The 10,783-nt window shown below is 56.1% G+C and overlaps 1 protein-coding gene and 1 long non-coding RNA gene across 3 annotated transcripts; one reads left to right on the top strand and one right to left on the bottom strand.

The window, feature by feature from the left end:
- Positions 1–1,167: 1,167 nt before the first annotated feature.
- Otx1 (orthodenticle homeobox 1) lies at positions 1,168–8,055 on the top strand. 2 transcript variants are annotated; one of them, NM_011023.3, is made up of 5 exons: positions 1,168–1,271; positions 1,630–1,697; positions 3,234–3,439; positions 4,298–4,449; positions 5,761–8,055. In NM_011023.3, the coding sequence occupies exons 3-5, from the start codon at positions 3,343–3,345 to the stop codon at positions 6,577–6,579; spliced, it is 1,068 nt and encodes a 355-aa protein (NP_035153.1). In that variant the 5' UTR covers positions 1,168–1,271; positions 1,630–1,697; positions 3,234–3,342; the 3' UTR covers positions 6,580–8,055. The 2 variants fall into 2 exon arrangements, with proteins under 2 accessions (NP_035153.1, XP_030101514.1); XM_030245654.1 differs by having other exon boundaries at positions 1,252–1,271; positions 3,011–3,439; positions 5,761–8,049.
- Positions 2,235–4,320, bottom strand: Gm32517. The gene is made up of 3 exons (XR_003949861.1): positions 4,231–4,320; positions 2,962–3,035; positions 2,235–2,385 (listed from the first exon to the last, which is right to left on the bottom strand). It is a non-coding gene; the product is annotated as a predicted gene, 32517 (long non-coding RNA).
- Positions 8,056–10,783: the final 2,728 nt, after the last annotated feature.

Genomic DNA, 10,783 nt, shown 5'->3' with positions numbered 1-10,783 from the left:
AAACTTTTCGCCCGCCTGTTGGGGTGAGAACGGCAGAAGATGAGGAAAAAGAACTAGGAAAGAGTGTAAGTGTGGTCCCTAGTATTCAGTAGGAGATGCCATGTAAAAATATTGCCTTGTTCGGGGTTGGGCCGAAAATACTCTTCCCTCTCGCTTTGAAAAGTACACACAAGAAGACGATCTCAGCAAGTTTATTCGGCTGGAAACTGGGGTCTGCCAGTAAGAACAATCCGGGGAAATTGTTTCGAGGAGGCTCCTCCAGTAAGGTGTAGAAAATGAAGTGAGAGGGATCGGGGTGTGTAGCCACATTTTCCACCAGACTGTTCGTTGTAGGTGGAGATCTGGAAAGACTGACAGATTGTGAAAAAGAAAGTTTTCTATCAAATCCATGAGAGAGAGAGAGAGAGAGAGAGAGAGAGAGAGAGAGAGAGAGAGAGAGAGAGAGAGAATGTAAGGAGATTTGAGTTCCAACGGTTCCGAAGAAGCTTTTAGGACTTGCGAACACCTTTGGTGAGACTGCCTGGGAGCCCCTGGAAACGCTGTGCAGCTGGGAATTGGCGGCGCCTCCCCTGCCGGTGCTCTTTCTGGGCGCAAGAGTCCCGGGTCGCCGCAGGGCGCCCTGCGCGCCGAGAGCTGCACCCCCACTCCCGGCTCCGCTCAGCAGCCCGCGCCGGCGGCGACCGCTGGTTGTGGGGGAGCGGAGGAGGAGTTGCTGGGGCCCCAGGGAGCATCAAGGAGTGCCAGGGGCCAGCACGCCCCGAGTCCTCGGCCTGGGAAGCCTGGCTCCCACAGTGCGGCAGAGCCTGGCGGCGCGCGCGCGCGAGCAGGAACCGGTTATCCAGCAGCTTGACGCCACTCCTCCGGAGCGCGGCCCGGGCAAGGGGAGGGCGGGGGCCCTCGGGCGAGCCTTGGGACCCGGGGCCCCCTCTGTGCCAGCAACTCCGGCGCAGCCTTCGCCCTCCTCAACTCGTTCTGAGCGGAATTTGCCAACCTAGACCCAGAGTTAGCGCGCGACCGGGGCGGGGCCGGCGCGCGGGGAGGGAGGAGGTGGGGGCGAGGGAGGGCGGGGGCGCGCGGAGGTAACCCGGGCTCGCCATTGCCCAGCTCCCTGTCACTCAGTCCGCTCTAGGCCCCCTATTGGAGGCCGAGCCCCGTTACGCACTCGCCTCGCGTTCACATACCCGGGGAGGGCAGTAGAAAGGTGATCAATCTTCATCAGGCTACATTTCCAATCACCTAAACAACCGAGCAAGACAAGCCACTCCGACAAGGTAAATTGCTTGATTTATTTAGTTTGCCAAGTGACTATGCAGGATTTCTCCAGTCCCTACCGCCTCCGGCTTGCTCCGAGAGAGTGCAGCTGCCAGCGCAAGCCACCTCCTAACTCTGTCCCTCGAACACCCCCTACTCACCCACCCCACCCCCCGGGTCCCGGGCGAGGCCAGGTCTTGAGAGGAAAAGCATGTGGGACTTTGCAACAAAGTGTTTGAGCAATAAAGTGAAACCTGGAGGTACACGCACAGAGCTCCTAGAAAAAATGCAGGAGACGGGAAGAGGGAAGTTGAGGGAAGAGGAAAGCCTAGGGTCCCGCCGTCTCCGGGGTAATACCTGTGCGCCTCCGTTTTGCAGGTTGGCTGCCGGCGAGTCTCGGTGAAGGCGAGAGGTAGATGGTGAAAAGCCGCGACTGCGGAGGGCAGGTAAGGAGGGAGTCGCCGGGCCGCGCGCCACCCCGGGACGATGGTGGCCCCTCTCGTCTCCCCGTCCTCTAATCGACCCCCGCTACCTCTGTCCGGGGCAGGTGGGCGGGGTTGGAGTGAGAGGCCGGGCGCCCCTTGGCTGCCCTGGGGACCCCAGGCCGCTCGGGAGCCGGCCGCCCCCTCCCCCGCCTCCTCCGAAGCTGCGGAACTGGGCTGCTAAGTTAGACGAAAGTACTCGAAAACTCACACCGCAGCCGGGCTTAGCCGCGGAGGCTGCAGGCCTGTGGCCCTTCGGCCCAAGCTCTTTGAATCCTTCCTTTCCGCCTTATGTGCTCGCTGACCTCCCCCCACCCCCTTAGTCTAGGCTGAGGGTCCCCCAGGGCTGAGGCGGGGAAAGGAGTTGGGATGGGGGAGCTGCTTTAGTTTTACCTCCCTTTCTCCCCGGAATCTCCTACCCTTGGGTCCTGGGATGTAGCTTCAAGCCCCCCGCCGGTCCCAGTCATACTCCCAGAACCCCTTCTTTTGCTGGAGCAGAGCTGCGTGGGCTCAGAGTGTCTGCGCCGAGCCTCGCCCTCCCGGTCGGCTGTGCGTGAGCTTTACAACCTGAGGCCTAGTTCCTTGCTCTCCATCGGGTTCATATAGGACGGCCGATGCGACGCGACCTGGCACGCTAGGCCTTCCAAAATCCCTAGAATGTTTGGGGCGCTGGGTTGGCCATCAAATTCTGGTGGGACTCGGTGTGCTTAGCAGACTTGGTAGAAAGAAGGCCCGCCTGTGCGAGCAAAGGAAGAGGGGTGACCGCCTCGGAGGTACCCCTGACCTTGGGCGGCATCCTGAAACTGCCACTTCTACTGTGGTGCCTTTGGCGTCTTCTTGCCGCCTTAGCCTGGCCTGGGCCGCATCTACCCTGGAGGTGCGGTGGGATTCCTGTTCAGCTATCTCTTAGTGCTAGGGGCCCAGAGAGGTCAACTAGAAAGGTGATTGCAGGCTCTGGGGTAGGAGGCAGCGCTGGAGATCTTTGAAGAAATGATGTGGCCAGTGAGCCTTGGCGACCCAAGGTGTATTCACCTTGGGCCTCTGTATTACTTGCCATTTTGTCCCTCTTTCAAAAATATTTCAAACTAAACGAAATAACCCGGTATCTCTGTGCGGCCTGCCCTCCCGGCGCCAAATGAACATTTGCTTGAGCAAATTGCTTCCGCCACACTAAAAAAAAAATTGACTTCACTTGGGATTTTGCACCCTCCGCGGTCCCGGCTCTCACCTCCTCAGCCTGATCACGCTTTAACTTTTCCTTCCTGTTGACACTCGAGGAGTGTCTTTGGCCCTTGTCAAGCCCTAAAAGAGGAAGGAACGATGTGGGAAAAGTTTACTTTCCTGAGAAGCTGTGTAGCTGCCGAGCTAAAGGAGAAGACGTTTCTCGGATTGCCTGCTGTGCAGTTCCTAGCACGCGCCCCCTCCCCATTCAAGGATTAGAGGAGCTGAAAGCCAAACTGACTGCGGGTGAAGGTTTCCATGTGTCTGCTGTCTCCCTAGGCCAGGCCCCCAGAAGCAACAGCTTGAAGGACTTCGCAGTGGGAGCCCTGAACTGCTCCTGGCCTCAGGCCCCCTGGATCCGTCGGGGCACCTCCACCCGGCTGTTAGCATGATGTCTTACCTCAAACAACCCCCATACGGCATGAACGGGCTGGGCCTAGCTGGCCCTGCCATGGACCTCCTGCACCCCTCCGTGGGCTACCCTGGTGAGCAGTGGCCCTCTGCCCCTACCCTCAAACCTCTGTAAATATTGGGGGATTCCATCCTCTACAGTTTGAGCCCACACAGTCCCTAAACAGACCCAGGAAGGTGATTAGCTCGCCGCCTGTTGCCTTGCTCTGTAGAAAGTGCAGCCTACAACTTTTGAGCTTGTGGTGCCTGCAACCTGGCTCCTCTTGTGTCCCACTTGCTAGGGAGGGCAGGTTTATCCCTCCCCCTGCCCCCGGATTTATTTCCCTCAGTTGCTTTTTTTAAAAATATAAAAAATAAAACCTTTCCCTGGTCCAACATTTCATGAGGAATCTGGACACTCACTAGGCCCTAACATAGCCAAATTTTTCTTATGTCTAGCTTCCCTGAGAAGTAGGGTTTTTTTTTTTTCTCCATAGAGAAACCTCAAGACCAGTGATTTGTCCCAACTCTTCTGGCATGATGGGGGACTCCAGCTGAGCCCTGGGTTTCTTTTCTAGATCCTACTTATTTAACATGAGTTTATTCTCTTGGAAAAAGTGACCCCTGGTCCTGTTTCTGTCCACCTCTGCTCTATTAACTGCCTCTCAGTTAGGGAGCGTGTGGGTTTAGGGAGATGAGAAGGAAAGGGTGGCTTTGTTTTTAACCGCATGAGAGGTACAGAGGGTGAAGGCCCTAAGGTTCTAGACTGGGGCCTTTAGTAGAATAAGTACACTTTGTTCCACCTGTGGCCAGGGGAGTTTTCGTTTGCTCGGAGCTCGGCCCTTTCTTTCTATGGCGGGGGTTCTGAACCTACCAGAAGACTTACTTGTGGCCTCTAGCACCAGTCCTTGTGGTCCACCGCTGACTCCAGGCGCTCTCGCATGTCCCCTCAGCCACCCCGCGGAAGCAGCGACGGGAGCGCACCACCTTCACGCGCTCACAGCTGGACGTGCTCGAGGCGCTGTTCGCAAAGACTCGCTACCCAGACATCTTCATGCGCGAGGAGGTGGCACTCAAGATCAACCTGCCAGAGTCCAGAGTCCAGGTGCGCGCTCCTGGGGCTCTAGGGGTAGGGTAGGGACGCAGGAACCGGTCTGGAAAGATCTGGCCTAGGCTGTCTGATGTTGGGGCCCTCTCACTGACTGCACAGCCCCTCTCCAACTCCCCCTAGCGCTGGGCGTAAGTCTGATAAAAGGGGTAACATTAAAAGGAATGGCTTAGAGCCCAGTATCTATTCCTTATCGCCTGGGCGCTTTCAATATTGAAAGTCGTTTTGTTTTTGGTTTGGGGGAGGCCAGCCATGTTCCCCGGATGTAACTTTCTCTGAAAGTTCGATAAGGGTCTGCTTCTTTGGCTACTACAGAACTGAGGCCTTAGCTCTGAGGCCTTTCTTTCACACCCTTGCCATTCGTCCCGGGGATTCTAAAAGTGCAAGATGGAACTTGGCCACAGCCTAGTGCTCTCTGCCTGGGAATGCGTTCCGCCGGCAGTTTCTGTCTGGTTAGGGAGTTTTCTGCAGCCGAATGGACGTCGAGTGCAAAATCCAGATGCTTGCTTTTCTATTTCTGAGATGAAACGTTCAGAAAAATCGAGTTCTGACTTAGTTTAATTCTTTCTTTACGGTCTTTCGTTTAAACTTCTTTCCCGAAGGCTCGAGAAGGGTCTGGGAATGCAATGCACTGTGCCCGGACTTTCTCCTAGGAATGCGAGTTTATGACTTGCCATTCCATTTGGTATCCCACCTGGAGCCAAAAGGCCCAAGGAAATCTCACCTTTTCCTTCTCGAAAAGCCCCAATACTGGAGTGCTGTTTCCGTCCAGCCTCTAGCTTTGCTTCTGTTCCCACCCAAATATTCGCCCTGACCAACTCCAGTCTCCAGGAGCCGACTCGGTGAAACCCCTCGGGCCCCAGGCTTGGTGGCTGACCTACACTTCGATGTTCTGTATCTCTCTGCTGTTTCCTGAGCTCTGTTCAAGGAAAACAGGGCCTCCAAAGTAAAACGGGGCTGCGGGGAAGCAGCCAACCGCAACAGCTTAGAGATGGCTGAACTTCTGGCTGGACAGACACAAATGTTCCGCCCTCGGGCAGAGTTGCGCTGGGCTTGGGGAGGTGCGCATCCCTCCAGCAGAGGAGGCTTACTAGGGGTTTGCGCAGAAGGATGGGGGAGGGAGCCAGAGCTGGGGACCTAGCACGTGCGGGGGAGGGGACAGGGTCTGGCAGGGCCGGGGACTGGGAGGGGTAGAGGCTGGGATTGAGAGCTTCCCGAGATCCTGGGCGGGGTATGAGTCCGAGGGGCGGAGGAGTAGCTCCACTAGCCAGCCCCCTGATCCCCTCTCCTTCACCCTGCTCACTGTAGGTTTGGTTCAAGAACCGCCGCGCCAAGTGCCGCCAGCAGCAGCAGAGCGGGAATGGAACGAAAACCCGGCCGGTCAAGAAGAAGTCGTCTCCAGTACGCGAGAGCTCGGGTTCAGAGAGCAGCGGCCAGTTCACGCCGCCCGCCGTATCTAGCTCTGCTTCTTCGTCTAGCTCAGCGTCCAGTGCCTCCGCCAACCCCGCGGCTGCTGCGGCCGCGGGCCTGGGTGGGAACCCAGTGGCAGCAGCGTCCTCTCTGAGCACGCCTACTGCTTCGTCCATCTGGAGCCCGGCCTCCATCTCGCCGGGCTCAGCGCCGACATCCGTATCGGTGCCAGAGCCACTGGCCGCTCCGAGCAACGCCTCGTGCATGCAGCGCTCGGTAGCCGCAGGTGCGGCCACTGCCGCAGCCTCCTACCCTATGTCCTATGGCCAGGGCGGAAGCTATGGTCAGGGATACCCCGCGCCCTCCTCTTCTTACTTTGGCGGTGTAGACTGCAGCTCCTACCTAGCGCCCATGCACTCTCATCACCACCCGCACCAGCTTAGCCCCATGGCACCCTCCTCCATGGCTGGCCATCATCACCATCACCCTCATGCGCACCACCCACTGAGCCAATCTTCAGGCCACCACCACCACCATCACCACCACCACCACCACCAAGGTTATGGAGGCTCTGGGCTCGCCTTCAATTCTGCCGATTGCTTGGATTACAAGGAGCCCGCCGCCGCCGCTGCTTCCTCTGCCTGGAAACTCAATTTCAACTCTCCCGACTGTCTGGACTATAAGGACCAAGCCTCGTGGCGGTTCCAGGTCTTGTGAGCCCAGGAGGGAAAGGAAGTGGAGAAGAAACGCAACTACCTATACCCTCCATGGTCCCCATCCTGTTGCTGCTGCTGCACCACCCGCCTTTGCCTTGGCTTTTCCAAAACTTAATTTTCAGTCCCCCAAAAGATATTCATTGCCTGCACTGCCGCTCCCATCTGTGTGCCACTTGGTTGGGGGTGGAGGATGCAGCCCTTCTCCCCCTTGGAGGTGGGGCCCGGTGCTCCCACTTGGCCCTCCGTTTCTTCCCGGAATAGCAGTACGCTCTCGCTCTCAGCTCGTGCGTCACCCCTTCAAGTCTTTCTGGACAGCTTTTATGCACCTGGAGCCTTCTGGGGCTCTTCGCTCTGACCCTCTGTTTTGAGCTCAACCGTTTTATTTATTCTTTCTGGACACTGAAGTCACTAACTGGCGTATATCAACCGTTTGGAGTGTGTCCATACATACACACTCCTAATCAAACCCTCCACTGTTTCTCCTAGCAGACTGTCGCCCCTTCAGCTGCCCTTGATCTAGCTCCCCACCCGCAGGCCCGAGCTTCCAGCATTTCTGTCTCACCAGTGGTGAGCGTTGGGCCAGGCTCGCGGCAGGAGTGTGCCCCAGCCTCCTTTCCTACCCTGCGCTGGACTGATTCAAGCTTCCGCCTCAGCGGGAATGCTGTACATAGTCAGGTCCGTTCCAGGGACCACTTAAAGTTTTTAGTTGCTGTTGGTTGAACTGAGCATCTCTCTTGTTTTAGCGTCCAAGAAACAGAACTTTAAAATATATACATCACATATATATATATATATATACACACGCACACACACACATATATATATAACAGAAGCAAAAAAATTATTTCCCCTTTGTTCCCGTTCCTCTCTTCCTCAAACGATGGTGGTTCTTATTTTTCAGTTATTACAAAGCTGTCCTGCCCTCTTCACACCTCCCTTTGTGTATTTATTAAAGAAACCCGCTTGGTTCCAGGAAGCTGGGCGCTAGAGGATCGGAAGTGAAGGAAACAGCTAAGTCAGGATACAGGGGTCGGGGCTAGGCTGGTCAGGGCGCACGACTGACCCTTCGCCAGTCTAAGCACAGTATCAAAGCTTCCGCTTAGAAACAAACAGACAAACAAACAAGGTGAAATTACAGCATTGTGGAAAGAAAACCAAGCCCGAGTTCCAGGTCCAATGTTTCTCTCTCTCTCTCTCTCTCTCTCTCTCTCTCTCTCTCTCTCTCTCTCAAACACCCTGTCTGTTCTGTGAGTTTTTAGTGAACCTTCCTTCTCCGAAATCTGCGGAGAGTACCTGTGTACCTATCGGTTTTGGTTTTGGCCGCTTGGTTCAGTAGGTGGGAAAGTAATTTGTAAATTTGATTTGTCCGATGTGAAGATCACAAATTACTTGTTGAGATGTAAGGCAGTCCGTCTCCTCTTCCTCTTTATCTACATTATTTCCCGAAAATAAAAGCAAATTAATGAGTGGCTTGTCAGCGTTGCTCTTCTAATTCCAGCTTCGGGTCTCGGTCTCAGGGGATTAAAAGGGAGGAAATCTGTGTTAATAACCCGCGTGTTAATGATCTGCGCGAAGCTGGAGGCTGAAGAATAAGGCGGGAAGTCATGGCAAGGGGAGTTCCCCAAAACGTTCTTTTAGGGAGTGCCCCCTCATCGGCCCGGCCTCTCCCTCTTCAATGTTTTGACCCCGCGCCTTCTTGCCTTCTAGGACAGAGACAGGTGTCAGGACTCAATTCCAGAAACAGCTCCTTTCTCTTCGGAGGCAGGAGCCTGGCACTGATTTCTTCACCCTAATTGCCAGCACCAGAATGAAGAGGGGGAGAAGGGGGAGGGGAAGAGGGTCGGGAGGCGGGAAAGGATGCGGGTGTAATGCTCTCTGAGCTGAGCCAAGAAGGAAAACAAAACGATCAAAAAAAAAAAAAAAATCTGTGTCCTACAGTGGAGAAGCGTCTCCCGGTGGCTTCACGGTGACTGTGGGATCCTAAGTCCCAACCTCGTGCTAAGGAGTCTTTCTAAACCATTAGTTCGCACAAGAAATGGTCCAGTTATTTATCTATCTTTCGTAAAGTTTCGTTAAAGCAGACAAAGGCGAATTGACCAGTGCGAGTTTCACTTCCTCAGAGGAGAAGATGCCCGGCCTGCAGCCATGAATGGAGAGGGCAGCTCGCCTTCCGTCTGGGGGGACAGAAGGGCTTGTAGGTACTACTCTTCCTAGCTCGGCCACTGGGACGGGACTTGGGAGACTAAAGTGGAGGGAAAGTGTATTAATAACGTCTGCTGCCCGAGAAAATTCGGGGTCCAGAACTGTCCAGATTGTTCTGACGGCTCCTGTGGAGGTGAGCCCAGAAGCCGCGCTTTGCCCACGGGCCGGAGGAAATCAGGAGACAACGAAAACTTGCCCGCGGAGGCAGCGGTAGCCCCTGCTTCTAGTCCGTGAGATTGGCGCGGGGCTGGAGGTCGGCAGGGCACTGGAGCCTTGGCCACGGGGAAGCCGTCCCCGCCGTGTCCGGCCTAGGGTTCGGCCTCCCAGCTCCGGCCCAAGCTTCCTAACTGAGTCCCCGGGGCGGAGGGAGAGCCGCCTGGGCGCGCGGGATCCCTGCAGGGCCAGCCGCCCCCGCGAAGGCTGCTCTGGGCCTGCTCCCTGCCGCGTGCGCCGTGGCCCCTGGCCCGCGGGCCCCGGGCGTTCGCGTGAAGCGGGGCTGGAGGTCCGGGCGGAGGCCTCAGGAGGCCGCCGGGTCCTCCCCACAGGTCCCGCCCTAGGCGTCCCGGGGCTGAGCAGCAGCCGCTTCCACGGGGTCTGGAGGCCCCGAGGCCCTGACCCGCCAGGCTGGGCCTAGCCGCGGCTCGGACGAACCCTGTGGGCGGGCCTCGGGTTCGTCGCGGTTGTCAGTTTGCCCGACTGGCCCCGGTGGTTCGCGAACTTTCCTGGTAGAGCCGGCCGGTGTGGGTGGGAGCGTCGGCGACGCCTCGGCTGTCCCCGCTCAGACGCGCCGCCGAGCACGCCTGCAACAGGAGGCTTCGAGGAGGAGCGGGCACGTGCTTCCCCCTGGGCCTGGGCCTGGGTCGGGGCGCAGGGCCGAGGGCGCGCCGGGGCGCAGGCTCCGGCCGCGGGAACGCGCGCGGGCCGTCGGGGCAGCGGGCCGCGGTCGCCCGTGTGGAGTTTTGGGGGCCTGGGAGCGTCCTTGGGTCACACCTCTCTCAAAGCCGAAAGCGCGTCAGGGGCTGGAGCCCGCAGACGCCAGGTAGAACTACGCGGTCTCTGGAGCCCGAACTCTGGAGCACGGAGCAGCACGGACAGGGCCTGGGAGCTCAACGAAATCTCCACGCGTCCCGAGTGCAGCCCGTGTCTGTCCGCTCGCCCCGGAGGGCCGAAAGGCCTGCTCTTGGCGGACATGGGTAAGGGCTCTGGGCACGACAGTTGGGCTACCTCAGTGAGTTCTTGGCCCACTGAAACTCTGAGGAGAGTCGCGGGAATAAGATGGCTTGTTGGAGGGCTTGTCTGGCTTTGATATTGGCTACAGAGGGTTGGGAAGAAGGTGATATTTCAATTGTGAATGTGTGTGCAAATCCTTCTTCCTTCCTTCCTTCCTTCCTTCCTTCCTTCCTTCCTTCCTTCCTTCCTTCCTCTCTCTCTCTCTCTCTTTCTCTCTCTCTCTCTCTTTCTTCTCTTTCTTCCTCTCTCTCTTTCTCTCTCTCTCTTTCTTTCTTTCTTTCTTTCTTTCTTTCTTTCTTTCTTTCTTTCTTTCTTAGAAAAGCCTTAAAGGATCGAGGGGCGGGGGGCGGGGGGTGGTGGTGATGGTGGTGGCGGGAATTTGGGAATAAAAAAGATGAAAAACCTTAATTAGTGTCAGCAGATTCACACCTGCTGTAGTCCAGAGACCAAAACTGAACCAAACCAAAACATCAAGTTTTAGTTTAAAAAGAAAATTACCACCACCAACACACACACACCTTGTAATTTGTGAAAATAGCACTCTCCATGGCTATTGTGATTTTTTTTATTTAAAAAATAAGAGATAAATTCATTACTAACTGGAAGACTCAATTATAATGTTAATGATGTCAAAGATGTCTGATGTCAAGGTTGTGTTTAAAGGTGAAGAAATGAATATATCTGATATACAACTGTAGCCAATACATACATTATTGGTAAAGAGAATTTGCATGATTATTATTCATGACCAGAAAATGACTTGGCTTTTGATG

Source organism: Mus musculus, chromosome 11 (genome assembly GCF_000001635.26).
Source record: "Mus musculus strain C57BL/6J chromosome 11, GRCm38.p6 C57BL/6J".
NCBI lineage: Eukaryota > Metazoa > Chordata > Mammalia > Rodentia > Muridae > Mus > Mus musculus.
This window is presented reverse-complemented; position numbering and strand designations above follow the sequence as displayed.